At 37.9% G+C, this 18,381-nt stretch overlaps 2 protein-coding genes across 4 annotated transcripts; one reads left to right on the top strand and one right to left on the bottom strand.

Moving 5' to 3' along the window:
- The first annotated feature begins 1,900 nt into the window (after positions 1–1,900).
- LOC112274747 (glutamate--cysteine ligase A, chloroplastic) lies at positions 1,901–5,399 on the top strand. 3 transcript variants are annotated; one of them, XM_024504463.3, is made up of 12 exons: positions 1,901–2,114; positions 2,214–2,752; positions 2,891–2,998; positions 3,127–3,219; positions 3,354–3,443; positions 3,570–3,638; positions 3,833–3,903; positions 4,043–4,111; positions 4,224–4,317; positions 4,434–4,604; positions 4,789–5,032; positions 5,183–5,399. In XM_024504463.3, the coding sequence occupies exons 2-12, from the start codon at positions 2,279–2,281 to the stop codon at positions 5,269–5,271; spliced, it is 1,572 nt and encodes a 523-aa protein (XP_024360231.1). In that variant the 5' UTR covers positions 1,901–2,114; positions 2,214–2,278; the 3' UTR covers positions 5,272–5,399. The 3 variants fall into 3 exon arrangements, with proteins under 3 accessions (XP_024360231.1, XP_024360230.1, XP_073386162.1); XM_024504462.3 differs by having other exon boundaries at positions 1,901–2,038; XM_073530061.2 differs by having other exon boundaries at positions 1,901–1,938.
- Positions 5,400–6,987: 1,588 nt separating this feature from the next.
- Positions 6,988–9,333, bottom strand: LOC112275284 (protein PHOSPHATE-INDUCED 1). Its single transcript, XM_024505526.3, has 2 exons — positions 9,124–9,333; positions 6,988–8,651 (listed from the first exon to the last, which is right to left on the bottom strand). Exon 2 carries the CDS (start codon positions 8,569–8,571, stop codon positions 7,468–7,470), a length of 1,104 nt encoding a protein of 367 aa, XP_024361294.1. The 5' UTR covers positions 8,572–8,651; positions 9,124–9,333; the 3' UTR covers positions 6,988–7,467.
- Positions 9,334–18,381: the final 9,048 nt, after the last annotated feature.

Here is an 18,381-nt window from a genome sequence, read left to right on the forward strand (position 1 = left end):
TGAGGTAGAAAAAGTTAACTATCATCGAGTACTTTATTTGAAGTCTTTTATTATCCATTACTTTATACTTGTCAGGTTTCATCAAAATCTTGCTAATATTGACTTATGAGGGTGTTTTTGCAAGCTTAAACTTGATTTTGGCCTACTTAGCTAAAATTGTCTATAAGATCAAAGGTTGTGCATTCTTTTGTCTGCAAATCTGCAATTGCTAGGTATTGGTGAAGTGCAATATTATATACAATGCTAGGGTGTTGGATGTACATAAGAAAATATATTAAGCAAGCAAGAAGTGTACACTCAAGCAAATTCATGATTTTAGCAACCTTGATAAGTTTTAAACTCCTATAAGGTATATTTTAGAGGATAAAGTAATCCTATAACCTAGCAAAGATAATACTATATATTTGTTATATTAGTAAATCCTAAAAATATATTTAAAGGTTAAATTATATTATGATAATTATTATAATACTTTAATTTATTTAATATATTAATTTTTTTTTGAAATCCTTTTTTAATTATTTTTAATTATTTTAAGATTAAAAATTTTATTCTATATACATTCAAATTCTTTAATTAATACTACAAAATAAACTTATTTTAGAACTTTGAAGTAGTAGTCATTGGCTCTACTAAACAAACAAACAAAACAAAACAAAAAAAAATAATAATAATCTTTATTGCCTATAGGTCTTTGGTTTGAACCACACACTCAAACTTTAATTTTGTAATTCAATTTAATTCAATGTGACATAGGCTCCTTTAACTTGACTTTTTTATTTGACTACTTTTCCTGGGACTATTCTCTTGCCCTTCGGCTACATGTATAAAGCTACCAAATCAATTAGTATGCAGCTTCAAAAAAACACTTGGAACTACCAAGCCTTCAATTTGGATTTCAATTTCACATTCCTTTCCTTCCTTGCAATGCTTAATTAATTAATTATGGGGATTGATTGATTGATTCTCAACCAGCAGCCAAGTATGCATTAGTGAGTTAGGAAGGCAACCACGGATGAATGAATAAACAATTATTGATTCATCCATATACACGAAGTGCGTGCTCCAAAATGCATCTATTGTCACCGACACGTGTCAAGAGTTTATTCGCGTCGAGAAAATTTCCCGCGTCCTGTTGCCACGCCGATTGCCGCGTGGGTCGCGGCGTTCCTGCCAGTGCCCCATGCTTTTTGTGTGATTGTATGATGATGATCTCACTACCACTTCCTTTCCTTTCCTTCCCTTCCCTTTCCTTCACATAGCCACCGCACCCATTCACCCCACATTTTTCTGCAGCAGCCGGCAAGCTTGTCGGTCACCAGGAAGGAAGGAAGGAGGATTGCTGCTGCATGAAGTTTTACATCACCAGGCTGATTGCAATCAAGCCATTGCGCTTATCAAATAACTTCTTTAGAGGCCCGCTTTTTTCCCACTTGGCGATGAGGTTGGAAATGACAAACCACCCATCGCCGATCTCCAGCCCTGCACGGGCTGGCTCTGTACAGCCGTTGAGCTCCACGCAGCCATGAATGACTGTTGTTGCTACGCTCTCATCTTGACTTGACAGAGACGTGGACTTGGGGATTATGTGGCAAGAGGAGCTACCATGAATTGGTTATAGAATATTGTGGGGGAATGAGAATCGCACAACTGGCAGGATCACCATGGTGTCGAACCCTGGAAAGGGGGGTCACGCGAGGCATGTGACAGCGTTCTCGTGACACTTGGTCGTGACACTTGGTCCGTTGTGGAGGAATCCCCGAAAGGCAGGCCTCGATGGATCATCGTCTCTCGTGGCTTCAGTCGGTGCCCTGCTCGTGATGCTTTAATGAAGCTTGTCGGAGGAAAATAAACAAACATAAATACTTGCCGAGTTGCTTCAAATATGCAGCAACTCGACTGAGCACTGATATCCTTGTCAATTGCGTGATTCTGTGGGTGAGTTCGGGTGCAGCAGCCAGTGTGGCTCCCATATTGTATATCTGAGGAGGAGGGAGTTAAACTAGCCGAGGGAGGAGATTTATGTGCAGTGGATTAGGTGTGTGTTGACCACAACACAATCATACGAGCAACGCGATCAACGTCTTGCATCTTGCATTAGCATGCTGTCCCTGGTAAAGCTCTCCGCAGAGTGTTCTCGACATGCTTTGCGGGGTTCTTGTTAATTATAGGTGGTATTAATTCATCCACCGTGTTGTTGAATGACAATGCAGGTGCTGGTGTGAGTCGATTTCAGACCCTGAAGCGAATAACATCGAGGTTGTTGCCATTCAGAGAGATGGCGTTCGCTCCGGGAACAGTCACTGCGTTTGGAAAGAATGCGATGGGTAGCATCGTCCACATGAGGTGGCATCGAGCGGGAAGCAGAGGAGGCGCAAACGGGTCGGGGCGGGTGAGCTTCCGCGATAGAAACGTAGTGAGATCCGCCCCAGCTTGGACGAGCTGGAGGCCGCACGAAGGCAGACATACATCGCACATTGTTGCGTCCAGTCCGGCTGTTGAAGAAGCAGCTGCCAAAGCCGCCGCACGGGGGAAGGATCTCACTAAGGAGGATCTTGTGGACTTCCTTCGAAGCGGATGTAAGCCGAAATCGGAGTGGAGGATTGGGACCGAGCACGAGAAGCTGGGATTTCAGCTGGACACTTTGAAGCGTATGACTTTCGATCAAATCAGCAAGCTGCTCGATGGAATGGCGTCTCGCTTTGGATATGAGAGAGTAATGGAAGGTGAAAACATCATCGGATTATCGAAGGTGCAATCACTTTTCTTCCAGAACCCTCTGTGCACCACTTCTGATATCTCAACGTCGAAGTCCGTCTCTGATAGCCGAATTTAAGGTGTAATTTCTCAGGTGAGATAGAGAATGCAAGGGGTTGCTGAAACTGTGCAGGACGGTGCAAGTGTTTCGCTGGAACCCGGAGGTCAATTCGAGTTGAGCGGTGCGCCCTTGAAAGATGTCCATGCATGCCAACGCGAGCTTGATACACATCTCGAACAGGTGAGAGGCTCTCATATCAAAACATTTGTGGAGAATTCTACTGCTTCTTGGATTGACGCGGTATCTGTGCTAAAATTTACGAATCCTTGCGGTGGAATCGATGTCCTATGGGTGTTTGCTTTCTGTAGGTGAACATTATCGGCAAGGAGCTGGGATTAAGGTTCGCGGGCATTGGATATGAGCCGAAGTGGCCACTGTCAGAGCGACCGAATGTGCCTAAGGTGGGGTTAACATGAACTGATCAGGCCAAACCGAACTCCGTTTCACAATTTAAACGTGTTGTACCTTTTGTCTGAGAAACAGCAGAATGTAGGTTAACTCTTGTCTGGTTGTCGTTGGGTGGTATTAACTGCAGGCCAGGTATCAAGTGATAAAAGATTACTTTCCCAAAATTGTAATCACCGAAGTCGGATTTGAAACCATGTACCAAACTTGCACAGCTCAGGTACTCCTCTTGACCCCACAATCTTGTTCAATAAATGTTCTAATTGAAATAAATGTTTCAACTTCCAACACATTTAAGTTGTAGCTCTGGTGGATATTGACATGCTACTGATGGCTTGTTTGATAGGTGAACTTGGACTTCGATTCAGAGCAGGATATGATCAACAAGCTCCGAGTGGGGCTATCCTTGCAGCCGGTGAGTTTATTACATGAGAATCTTTCAATTGAAAGAAACCAAATACGCAGAGATTCTGTGATGGCTTGTCATGTCATAGCAGTCTTTTACTTTCAGACGCTAGTTGAAATAAATTTAAATAAATAGATAAAATAAAATAAAATTGGAGTCGTATTTTCTCTAACAGCTTGCTCGTTTAACGTTTTTCCTATTAGCTTGCAACGGCGCTTTTTGCGAATTCGCCTTTTTGGGAAGGGAAGCCTGCTGGGTACAAGACTTACAGAAGGTAAGTCGTCAATTAGCATATAAAAATAATTTAGTCACAATTCTTTAAAATGTATAGATTTTTTTTTGGATGTTAGTGTTCATTGTTTAACCATCAATGTACAAGCTGCTGCTTATGCTTTGAGAATCGTCATTGGCAGTTTTCTCTGGTCACAATTTGACGACGATCGAACAGGCGAGTTACCCTTCGTATTTGATGACGACTTTGGGTGAGTCGAAAATACCCATATAAACCTAGCCTTACAAATTGATGTTATGATTGTTTATCGTAAATTCGTGTGGGAGCTTATGATATTATGTAACCTGGTTGTGATTCCCTAGGTTTGAGAAATACACGGAGTATGCCTTGAATGTGCCAATGTTGATGGTGCACCGCAACGATAACTGGAGAGACGTCTCCGGCGCATCGTTTAAGGTAACCAAGCGTTTCACTTCATCGAATAATCATGAGAAACAAATGCGTCACTCACATGATTGTAATGGATATGGGTGCTGTTGGTAACAGAAAATCGTATGTGCATTTCATTATAGAATTTTATGGCTGGAAAGTTGGAGGCGTATCCAGGAGAGAAGCCATCTCTCAATGACTGGATGAATCACCTTGGAACTATGTACCCTGAGGTGAGGCTGAAGAAATACTTGGAAATGAGGGGAGCAGATTGCTGTCCGAAGGATTTCCTCAATGCACTTCCTGCATTCTGGGTGAGTTTTGCAATGCAAACACGGTTACTACGGATGCGGATTCAGAACTAGATTTCTCATGCTTCTGTATATTTCTTCTTATTGTACTAAGTAACCTGGTAGTAAATTGAATCTAAGTGTGAGAATGCAATGTAAAGTAAATGCAGCTGGCACTGATGGACTCGTGTACAAACTGTGGACGCAGGTAGGGTTGCTGTACGATGAGCAATCACTAAAGAATTGTCTCGACATCATCCGTGACTGGAGTAATGACGATCGTGGATTTCTTCGGAAGGAGGTACCAAATCAAGGAATCCTAACTCCATTCCGAGAAGGTACGCTGCAGGATGTAGCAAAAGATGTCCTCAAGCTCGCAAAGGATGGATTGGCTCGACGAGGCCTTCAGGAGGGCAAGTTCTTGGCTCCCCTTGAGGAAGTTGCTACAACAGGTAATTTATTCGTCCATTTCGAAATTTGGTATCCAATTGGTGATTGTTTGAATGATTGACCCAGTCCATCTAGATTGAATTTAACGAAGATCATGGCTCTGAATTCGCGTATGAGTTCTTAACTGCTTGTGGAACGAATGCTGGGCGCAGGTGTTACGTTGGCAGAGAGAATGTTAAAGTTGTATGAAGAGGAGTGGGACGGAAGGGTTGATCCAATTTTCAATGAGCTGAGATTGTAGAAATGGGTGACGCGATTGCTGGGTTTACGTTTGAAAGGAAGTTAATTGTGCCTAGTATTGCTGTTGTATGTACTCTTTAACACATCAATTTGACTGTAAAAAAAAAACAGTGATGTTTCTTGCATCTACTACTTTCTTCCACTTTCTCACTTGATGTTTGATACTTTTTGTGTCGTGAAAGCAGTGAGATTATTTATGGACATAGTAAACCTTCTGTTTGACTCCATTATTTCTCTGATAATAGTACCAAATAGATAAAATTAGAAACGTGGAGCAATTTTTCCAGCAGCTTGCAGTGTAGCAACCGTCAAATTGTCACTTATAATTCATTCAAATGATTCAGTATGAGTACAGAAATTGTAGCTATTGCTCACACAGACATAGTGAAAAAAACCATTTGCCATATAACTTGAACTTCAAAAGCCACACAATTTCCGAGCAACGCATAATGAATGCAGGATTTTATAACCCGACCAGTTTTAATCAGGGGATACATTACACAAAAAACGTGATGGTTGTTCGACCCCACGTACCCATAGAATTGAAATGGCACGAGGAGCGAAAACTCTTGAAATACTTGATGAGAGAGCAAGGCACAGTGAATGTCTCTAACTGAAAGAAAAAAAAAAAAAAAAAAAAAAAAAATCATTCCGGCATGTCCATTTGATTCCATGTCTTCGCTGCTCATTGTTCATCGTCACTTCACTGTGCATGCTTTACACTATTTCATGCTTTTGTAGTATGTGTTTTCCATTACGTTAGCCATTCTCTCATTTTAAACAAGGCAATTGACACTGGCACTGTGAAAAGCTTAGCTGGAAACTCTACGCTCTATAGAATCGTACAGTGGTATTGACAGTGGATTGGATGTAAGGTGCAATACCTCACATGGTGAAGTGTGAATTGAAAGAGGTTGAATAGAAGCTGCCTTTACAGATATAATGTGACAAGGTGATATGAATGCAGAGTACACGCCAATGATAAGTCCATGAAGTCATGTGTGAGCAAGCGCATGGTTGGCAGAGACCAGGGTAGGGATTCTTCATGAGACTTCATGAGACCGTTGTTGACAGTGCACAGGACACGCCACAGCCCTGCTCTCAAACCGTTAAGTCAGATGTGATCAATGAAGAAGTGCAGGTAATAACAAAATGCCGACGTAGCAGTTGAACTAGCAAGAGGGAGAAGAGGATGTCAACGAGAATGAAGTATCTTCACGGATCCAGAGGCAGGCGCAATCCGGAGGAATGAGATTGTACAGGTAAAACACAGCTAACGCCATTCTAATCTCAGACTGCGGCATTCATTCACAATCATAGGATGACTCCACTTCGGGGAACTGCACATACTAGGGCTAAATTTCTGGAATAACTTCGTGTCCCACATGTACCAAACGCTGTATTTAGAGGAGCGACGAGCACTCCCTTGTTTTCAGCCTCACCTACAATTTAGGCATGTTTACTCATCATTCCTTTGAGTGAAGTGGATCATGCCATGTATTAGTGTGGAGATTTGTTTTTTCTGTAAGGAGTTCATCAAGGCGGTTACAAGTCAAGGAAATAAAAGAATTATGTTTTTGTCAATCAGCAGTGGGTGGACGCTTGGGCAACTTAAACGACGATAGAAAGGAAAACACTGTGGAGTAAGATAGAACAAAGAAAGGTGGATTATCATCACCAATTTCAAGATGACATGTCCATTGCACGCACCAATCAATAGGTTTGTAGTTTGATGCATAACGCATCGAATAATTATTACTTAAGGAAACCATGATTTGCTCTTGCGCAGAGTATGCTTTGCATCAACTTGCAGAGAGTTCACTATGCATTGATCTGACAGCGTTTCACATTGGACAGGCGACAATCAGCCAGGTCTTTCTAATGGAAACGGCTAAGAGTAGTCCAGTCTTGCTTTGTGGGGAAGTTAGCAAAATAGCCAGCCCACACTTGCTAAGGGCGAACACCAAGTAATAGTCCTACTTCCAAGCGTGTACACATTGGGGGGGAGGGGGGGACAGAGATGAAAAAAAAAAAAAAAAAAAAGAGAAAAAAGAAAAATTGTAGTGGATTGTTAACAAATCTACACATGCCATTCACCAGGACTAAATTGTGGCGCGCAGAACGCCTTGGGTCACCAAGAAGGCAAACGAAAGCATTAGTCGGTCGAATCACGCGTCGTATTATTGTGGGGAGCAAGTTATGCCTGACCCGCGCACTGCTTGGTCCTTGGACTGTACATCCATGGCACAAGGAATTTACGGCGGTTAGCACCGTACACATTGAAGCTAGCACCGCGAGAATCCTTGAGGAGGTCCCCGGGCATTCCAGGGAAAGAGTTAGCTCCATAAATTCCTGCGCATACTCCTGCAACCTCCAGAGGGTCTGCGGGATCGCCCTGGAAGTACCCGCGGCCGTAAGGGTTAGTGGCAGCGCCGGCAATCATGGCTCCAATGTTGATGATCATTCCATCCACTCCCGCGTCACCATTAGGGGATTTCAACGGGGGAACATCAAATCCAGTTCCTGGCAATGGCTTAAAAAACGGCCATGCGCAGTATCCACCACAGAACTTGGCTGAGTTACCAACCCACACATATGGAAGCTTGTTCATTTTGCTGAGCGTTTGTGCAGGGATAACGGAATGAGTGCCACACAAGGAGCTGCAAAATCCTTGGACGCTAACATCCTGAGAAGTGAGAACGATATACAAACCAGAAGCGTCAAGCGCCAACCCATTCTTAAGTGATGAAACCACTAGCTTCTCGATGTATGTCTGCTTCAATCTCTTACCTAGACTGTATTTCCAGTCGTGAACCTGGCTACCGAGTACAACATACGGCGCGACAGACACCTTCCTGGTATTCTTGAATCCCCTGGTGATTGCCCACCATCCCTGGACAGTTGGAAAATTCCTCGCTGCCTTAGGAGCAGAGAAAGAGCTCAAGAACGATTGAATGATAGCCTTTTGGGCTCGGCTCCAAGATCCGTAGAACACCACATGCACTTTGAGGGTAGATCTCCTATCTCCTGTCAAAATGGGTCCATTGTGGTACTTGACGTCGGGGGCTTGATCCACAACGAGAAACTTGCTGTTGACGTGGAGGGTGCTTTTCACAAACAAATGAAATGGAAGTGCACGGGATGCGTGAACCCATCTGTCTTCCTCAGAGGTTGCATTGGGATCTGCGGATGGAGCTTCAGCCACTGCTGCTACCACGATAAGTGCGAATAGGAGGATGTCCGCGGCAGCACGGTACCGGACAGCATTGTTTCTAACTGCCATCAGACTGAGCGCGGTCATTAGGGGGGTCAATGATCGTGAAAACCGTGAGCCAGCTCAGCTGGACTGGTTATCTTCTTGTACTAGCTCCACTCCTCAATCTGTGGGCAAGGCGAATCATAGATTAAAGCAATATTATAATGGCAATTCATTCGATAGCCAAATTTCAAAATAAGAAACGAGCGACATCCCCTCTGATCTTCGATTGTTTTGATCGCAGGGAACGAAATGCAGATCTCTGAAACTAATTCCCAGCTATTATTTCGTGAGGAATAACGAAGGTTTCTATTGTGTACTACTCGTCAAACTCAGGTACTGGCATCGAGCTATCAAACAGACGGGCCTCGGTTTATCAACGTCTCACATCATCGACTCGCAAGTGAAAGCTTTCGACCTATGTTGACACACAAACGACCCGTAGAAAACATAAACAGTGTAACAGTGCTATGCCCGAACTATGAGAACAAGCGCGATCCACAATGCGTGACTATACAGCAAGCACAACCGGTGCGGCGCATACAGCGAGAACTGCAGCACGGAGATGGAGGCATGTCCGAGCGAGGTAAAGCTAACCTGAAGGTTCCTGGTAGAGATGGAGATCCAACGGGAAGGGGAGATCAGGAATGGCCTGAAGGACGGGTCCAAGACGAAATGCAGTAGAGAACAAGTAGTTTCGCTACAAGAGAGGGCTGTGTCAGGCACAAGTAGCAAAGAGCGCTGAGTGCAGCTCGAGAGTGGAAGGCTAAAGTGAGAGTTAGGGAGGGAGGAACGGTCGCCACTCTTTCAGGAAACCCATGTTCTTTCCTCTCCTACACAGCAAGCTCTTATGCATATCATTCACCACCACCAGGAGCCCAATTGTTTCCCAGTCCTTACCTCCCCCCTCCTTCCCTCCCCGACCCCACCCCACCGCACCTCCCTCTCGTCGCAGTGGGTCAACTCCGCAATAGGTAACTTCCCATTCCGCGTAAAGACGTCGACCTCCCTCCTCCTGCTGGCTCCGCAGGGCAGCTCCATTTTCACCCTGCGCACATCCAAACCCACGTTATGGCATCAAATCCGCCACCCCTGTAATTAACCAGCTCCAGAGCGGCGAGCGTTGTCACCCGGTGAGAAATAGAAATAACTATAAATAAATAATAACCCACTTTCATCCATCCTAGGAAACTATAAGAATCGACGCAGCAGAGAGCTGCTTTGGAATCAGCATCGCGACCAAGCCGGTGTTGATACGCCAAGTAGGGGTGTGGGGGGAATGTGGGTGAGTTGGAGCTCCGCAGGGTCGCAGCTTCCATGCCACTTCATACACTTGTGGCGACCCCAGCGGCGGTAAGTGGGAGTTTTACTGGTATCGAGATACTGACTGGCCTATAGCTTTGCAAGCTGTTTCCCGCTGGATGCTGCGTCAAGGGATCGATCTCATCCCCCATGCTCACCTGCGTACTTACTGTTCCTGGTTTCATTCATCCTTCTATTCATTCATCTATTATTGTTTGTTCATTCGTTCGTTTGTCCCTCCCGCCCTCTTCAACCTCCCCGTCAACTTCTCCTTTTGACCTTGATTTGGACATACCCTCACGTACCTATGGGCTTTGTGCTATTTTGGGATTCCGCTAGATTTTGTTTATTATTCCCTTGTTCGCGTCGTGAGACGACATCCTGCTTGGAGTCATTGTTGTTTTGGTGGACGAAGGTGGTGGTAGTTTCTATTTTTCCCTATTAGGCGACTTTTATATATAGTTTGAGCCGATCACTTTTTCTCGATTCACTTTTTCTGCCTTTTCGATTTTTCTTTTCAGCAGGGGTGTGGGAGTGTATGAATATGTATACGTTTTTGTATATACATACATGATTGAGAACTTCTTTCAGAAACACATTCCATTTATACACTTTCAAATAGTATTCATGTGAAGATGCTGAAAGAAAAGAAAAAGAAAAAACATTACCCATTTAAATCATTTTTGAAAATGCAAATCAACTCACTAAAGTTTAGATTTGGCTTTAACAAACAACAATACTGTAAACAATTTGAAAGCATGTGCCTTTTTCTACTCTCAAGTATAGCAAGTTTACATCATTGTACAAAACAACATGTTTATACACTTATGTTATGGCTATGCAACAACTTGGCATGTCTTTGTGTACAATGTTCTCTTTTATCACTTACATTAAACAAAAAACTAAGATTCATTCAAAACAATCCACACTTATTACTATTATATTATTAACTATCTGAATGTAGAAGCCTAACCAGCAAAGCATACATTTAAAAAACATTTAAACGAAAACATGTTCACACGTTTGTGGAATATTGAATCCCTTTAGTACCAACCCGTCAAACCTACCTATCTCTATCTCTCCATGTATATATATATATATATATGTGTGTGTGTGTGTGTAAATTTGTGGGTCTATATGTACATTGTACACATAAATGTAATTCCGTAGATGGAAAGCGCGAAATTCCATGGTGGGCCAGAGCCCACCGTATTGACCCACCATCTCCAGAGTCAACACACAGTTGCTGGACTTCTGGAAGCATCGGAGGATGAATGAATTTAGTAGATGGATCCAGATTCATTCGTTAACACTGGATGGACAACTGTTACCACACCGGCCTGCCTGGCTGGCAGTAAGAAAGGGGTTGGGGTAGAAGTAGAAGAGGTGGGGGTGGATGTGGGCAATGCCTGGCAGCAGCCTGGCACCTTTTCATGACCTGTCCCCTCTCTGTGCTCGCCACTTGGCCCCTTGCCCTTTTAGCAACCGGGTCCCGCTTTCCGACCCCCACCGTCCATCCACCACCTCCTCCTCGTCCGTCCTGGTATCATTCATTCATCCAAATGGATGGATGAAGTGGGCGTGATGGGTTGCTGGTGGTGGTGGTCCTCATGGGGCCCTTATCCTAACCCACCACCCTCCACCTTCTTCCCTCATTTGACTTTGCATGCCTTTTTTCTTTCCGTTTTTTTTTTTTTTTTTTTTTTTTTTTGCTTTCCCTCTCTCTCTTGGTCCTTGCTTTGTAGGTCCTCTCTTCTTGGTCCTCTTGGCATGAATGCCTTGAGTCTTGATGCATGGTACCACTCACATTCCCTTTCTTAAACCTTACCCATTGTTTTTATTACTATTTTTTTTAGTATGGTACTGATATTTGATCGTCATTCTAATGGGGTTTTTATCCACAATTCCAGGGGGGGGGGGCATGTTTTGAGTAGTTTGCACAATATGGCCAATGTGCACATTTGTTACCTTCAGGAATTTCCTATCTCTCTTTATATATTTTGTGTGAATATTATATATATATAGATGATTTCATTGTTCATGTAATTTTATTTTATGTTTGTTTGATATATATATATATATATATATATATTTATTTATTTATTTGTTTACTTGTACACATATACACATGAACACATTTATTGGAACGTTGGAGAAAAAGTAGAAATGTGTTATAGTTAAAGACATCTGTTATAGAGAGATCGCATACAGTAGGACATAATAATTTGTGAAAGCAACAAGCTGAGGCAAAATTGGTTCAATTAGGTGAGACTTCTGTAATTGAGCAGCTTACATTTTGTTAGAAACAGGTGAAACAATCCTTTGCATGCTGTTAGAAGACACCGTTTGATCTTTTGAGTGCAACATTATATTTTCAGAAAATGAATATTTTAAAAATAAAATAACAGGCAGAAGTAAAACAAAAAAACAAAAATTTGGAATGGCATTGCAAAGATGCAGAAGGATTTTGGATGTCTCAAAATTGACACAATTAAATAAAAATAGTGATTTTATTAGTAGTCTCATCAGTGTTACTTCCATTTGCATTAGCTGTTGCAGGTTTCCTATTAGGATACTTTGAAAGACCAAAAGATTTGAGAGAGATGTTTTTTCTGGCATTGTTGCACCTGAAAGGAACCATGTACATATTAAACTATGTAAACAGAATTTTTCATACGTTTTATTGTTTTATTTCATTTTTACACATACACACACATTCATTTGTAATGATAATGCATCATAAATTACTGAACAACATCTAATATCAAAAATAACTTCAGAATTGTTATTTTAGAAGAACAAATTTAAGTCTCAATGACATGAGATATTGACTGTGCACATTATCATTTATATCAAATGCAAATTATTTACATTGCACAATTTTTATACACCATCTAACTTGTATTGTTTTTAATAAGTGAAAGAACACACACACACACACACACACACACACATATATATATATATATATACATCTATATATATACATATACATATATTCATAATATCAGAAAACCGTTATTAGTCTAATGCACAATTTTCTTATATACATTTTCAAAATAAAATTACAAATGTGGTAAAAAATGCAAATTCAAATATTACTAGGTGTTGCAAAGTACACATTTTCAGAGAACTGCATACATTGGATAAGGTCTATGTTTTCCGTAATGTTTACTAATATATATATATATATATATATATTTTGTTGGTAATTCAGATTCAGAAATAAGATATAATAATAATAAGTATGTAAATAATTGCATTTCAACAACTTCACATGTACGTACATTTATACGCACAGACATACATAACATTACTTTCAATATGTATTTGATATTGCAGAAGTGCCATTCACAGAACAACCACTTGATTTAAAAAATGAAAATGAATGAACATTAAAATATGTGAACAAGGTATTAGAACAGAATAGACAAAAATCAACATCACAACGATTACAAAAAAAATTGCATTTGACATGATCAGTACTTTTCTCCTTTTTCCTTTTCAATGTTAAATACGATATCTTGATATTCAATACTATTTGCTGAAATAGATCTCCCAAAATGTAGATGAAACAGGAATATGAATGAAGTTTTGGTGAACACCCATGTTATGGTAACTTTTACTAAAGCAACAAAAAGCTGTGTAGAATAGTGGTAGTAGTAAAACTTGCAATATTTTATACTATTGGTAATTAAGTCACATTCTATAAACAGGATCCAACTACCTTAAAATTTCATCAATATTCGCTTCCAATAATGCGTAAGCGTCTTCAAGCCACGCCTCCTGCCTTCTTAAATGATTTTTCCCGGGTAAAATGTTCCAGCTTCATGTCATCAGCAGCAGCGCGGGAATTTATTTCGTGGCGGCGCCTCGCGGCGATGAGAGTGTCTGATGCTGCCTTTGAGAGCGTTGCTGAGGCCCAGGACTCTCCCGACCCTCTGCGCCGATCTAAGCAGAACGAGAAACGAGGTGATTCGAAGACGGTTTGCTGCGACGACGGAGACAAATCATGCGATTGGACTCGGCTGAGAAAGGGACCAGAATAGAGCGTGAGGGGACCTGGATGAGATTCGACCTACTCCGGCGGGAGGTACACAACGGCGGTTTGAATCTCGCCCGGGGAGACTGCAACCCCGCTCCAATGCAGTTTCAGCTAATTCCCTCCCCATCTCTCTCCAGTCTCCGCAATGATTTAAGATGCCGCTATGTGGAATTTAGTCAAAAAAACGCAATCTAAGAAAAAGGATCGTTGACAGCTTTGGCTGTGAGTCGAAGACACCCGCAGCGGCACTGTACTGGGTTACAGGGCGTGGCAGAACCAGGACTATCGGACCCACGATATCGGCCACTGGGCGTGAATTGCACTTCTATCGCCGCGAGATGGATTCTCCGTTTTCAAAGCAATCGCTCTCCGGCGGAACGGAGTGAAGGAGGCGCAAATCAAGGGCGTAGCGGGGCGCACTCTGATACATGGCATAAGAATGCAGATCATTGATAGTGTCAGCTCACAACACGGTGGATCGATTCACGGCTGCTGCTGCTGCGACGCAATGCGTTCCATGCCATGGCAACGCTGCTGCTGTTCCTCCTTGATCGCCTTCCCCAATCCAGATTCTCCGTGGACCTAACATGGAAGTAGATGAATGAAGCATACATCATACGATGGATTTCATTCATATATCCATCCGCTCATAAAATATAAATATAGTATGACTGGTTTTGAAGGACTTTAATATTTTGACGTGAACCTTCATAAACGATTCCCTTTGTAAACATTTTCTTAACCAGGTAGCTTTTTGTATACTTATTATCTTGATGTCAAACTTATTTAACAGATAATAATTTAATGATGCCAAATTCAAGGTATATTTGAATAATAAATTCCCCAGTCTGAAAAGAAAAAAGAAAAAAGAAGTTACCAATAAACAACATTTGGAATTATTGCAAACTGTGGAATCCATTGGAGATATGAATACATGCAATTTCTTTTTCTTTTTCTTTTGTAATGTAATTTTTATTGTATTCTATTTTAATTTTTTGGTGGATACCATACATAGTCTTGATAGTTTGAGTAACATATACTTATAGATTATTTTTTTCATACAATTAAAATAAAAAGATCTAATTTGAGCCTTAAAGAATGAAATATATTATTATTATAAAATTATTAAATATTATATGTATATTTTATAAGTATTTTTAAAAATAAATAAATATATTTTATACAATTAAAAATGAATACATAAAAAATATTTCAATTTATTGATTTTTCAATAAATTTATATATTTATATTAGCCACATATATCAAATAGGAATATTATTGTCTTTGAATTTTATATAATATAATATATAGTCTTTGATTTAAAAAAAAAAACCAAATTAATCAATTTATGGTCTCAAACTATCAAACATTGTTGTGTTGTGGTTAGGCTATGATGTGAAAATAATGTACATATATATTTTATATAATTTACTATATAATATAGTGAGAGCCATGTTATTAGACTTTAGTTGGTCAAAAAATGTAATTAAATTACTACATTGAAGTAATTAGTTTAAAAGGGCTATTATTGAGGTTGATTTTATGTTAATAATAGTTTTTACATATTTGGAGTCACCTTTATTAGACATTGGTGACTCTTGAAATCTTGTTTTGTTTCTTTTATTTGGTGTTTAGGGCACATACTATGCAAAACTTATTAGAAAAAGGATTAAAGAAGGATTTTTGTGTAAAAAAAAGTACTTAGGTCAATCATATAGATGAATGGAGATGGATGATAAAAATCTCCATTCTTATTGGCAAATAGACTTCAAGGAGGTTGCCAATGGCCTTATTAGGAATTAAGGTTATTCTTTCAAGGGCATTTGAACTTAGGAGGCTAGGATCAAGAAGTTTAGGATTTTTGCTATAGTTATAGTATAAATTTTGAGTGATTTGAAGTTTTTACGAAAGAGATATAAGTGCTCAAAGTTAAGGTGTTGATTTTGTGTCTATTGTCACTCTTTTGGACATAACGCTTGTATACAAAAGGCAATGAAGGATTGGCAAGTAGGATCAAAGAGAGTATTATTTTAACTACACTTTTTACATATAACTTGATGAATTTTAAGTTGGAATGAAGGAGATATAAGAAATTGAAGCACTTGCAATCTAAGAGCAATAATTGACGTGATTTACTATTAGTTGTGTTTTGAGCTATATCTTGAGCAATTTGATAATATTTTGGTTCAAAATTTCCAAAAATGTATATTATCATATTACTAAACTTTGTATACAAATTTTATAGCATTTGAATTTGGGATTTTTGAGATATGAAGAAAATAGTATTTGGATGCTTGTAAATTAGGGTATAGAACACATGCTAGGACTTCTAAGATGCCAATCAATCTATAGTAGATTTACAATTTATTTATTTATTTATTTTTATTTTTATTTTTTTAAAAAATATTAAGAATAAAGTTTATATTATTTAAAATTTTGAAAAAAATTGAATAATTGAATTAAGAGATATGGATTTCTAAAGTTTGGAGAAAAAAAATTTTGCAAGTGAAAAATATTTTGAAAGGGTTTTATAACAATTTGGACATTTTATGCAAAATAAAGGGATTTTTGGAAGTTAAGACTTTATATATATATGTTGAAGATAGAGATATAGAGTTATGGCAAAATTATGGTATAAAGATGGATTTTTGTAAGGAGATTATAGGATTTCTTTGAGCTTATGAAAAATCTAACTTATCAGCAAATAATTAGTTATGATTTGGTATAGCAAAGGATGTTAGGACATTTCTAGAAGCTTTAGAAAGCCTTGTGTATAAATCTTCTTAAATATAAAAGGTTTTAATTATTAATATACCTTTTTATATTGATGCATTTAATTATCTTTTTATAATAAGAATAAATTACTTATTGAAGCTTGGCCAATAAGTTAAAATTAAACTTTCTATAGCTAGGTATCTAATATATTTCCTAATAGAATATCACACCATATAACAACAATAAGAAAATTTGTCTAAAAATATATTAGATTTATTTTTATTTATATAATTTATGTCTTTTATTTTTAAAAAATATATTAAAAAGAGAATATTTTTTAATTGTTAAGTATTAAAGATGCATTGCTAATATATATATATATCTATACATATAAATAGAGTATTGTTAATGTTGCTATAATTTTTTTTTATTGCTATTCTAAATTGCTGTTTAGTACATACTATTATAGTTTTTGATAATGCCATCTCAACTTGATATCCACCACATGTCATCAAAGTTTTTGCTAATGCTACTATAAGATATACTAGACTACCATTGCACACCACAATGCTTTTTAAAGATTAATAAAATATATGTGCATAAAGAATGTACTTTTTACCTAATATGATATGCATTTGTAATATTTTATAAAATTTATTGAAGTACACAATGCAAATTTAAGATAGCCTATGGTGACAATATAAAAAATTGTGGTAAAAGTAACAACATCTTATATATTAATTGGACTTATGATTTTTTTAATAATTATTATGATTTGATAAATTTTAGTCTAATAAACTTAAATATTTAAGAATTTTATTTGATTAATATCAATAGTATAAAAGTTATACTATTTTATAATAATTTGATATTAATATGTATATAAGTTCTAATACTTAATTAGTTTAGTATAAAATTATTTTGGAAATAAACTTTAACATTATATGTAATATGTATATATATTATTAATTTTAATAATTTAAATCTCAAAATATTTTTAATTTTACAAAAAGTACATTATTAATAACTTTTAATTTATGTATGATAAGTATGATGTTGTTTTGAGCTACAAATTTATAATACACATCATATAAATTTATATGATGTTATTTTTGTTTAATTTTGAAGATAATATTAATAAAAATATCAAAAATATATTTATATATATATATATATATATATATATATGTATATAATATTCAATAATTATTTTTTTATCTTTGTATTTAATTTTAAATGAAATAATAGATGAATGGTAATCGAGTCTTGTATTTAAGTAGTTAAATATACGAATATCTAATAAAATGGTATTTTTATAATTAAATATATATATATATATATATATAAGTTTTGTATATTAAATTATAATATTTTAAATTAAATAATTTTTTGTTTCAATTTACAAATTGAATATAAATAAATAATCTTGTACTTTAAATCTTAATTTAAAAGATCTTTAAAAATATATTATTTACAATTTGACAAGTTAAAAAATTACAATTTCAAAGCTTATTGTAGTTTTTGGTAAATATTAGATTATAGTTTTTATTAAAAGTATTGAAATATTTTAGAGGTGTGAGCTAAAATTATCCTCTACTAGTTGGAAGTTTATTCTAGTTCACAAAAAGTGAATTTAATATGGAAATCTTAGAAATTTTAGCTCTTATTTAAATCATAATTAAATCACTCTTAACCCTCTTAAATCACAAAATAATCAAGCCCAACTTCTACAATTAACTCACACTCTTAATAGTATTTTTACCACAAAATGCATACCCAAAATTCCTTTTTG

This window comes from Physcomitrium patens, chromosome 22 (assembly GCF_059467195.1).
Source record: "Physcomitrium patens ecotype Gransden chromosome 22, ASM5946719v1, whole genome shotgun sequence".
Classification (NCBI taxonomy): Eukaryota; Viridiplantae; Streptophyta; class Bryopsida; order Funariales; family Funariaceae; genus Physcomitrium; species Physcomitrium patens.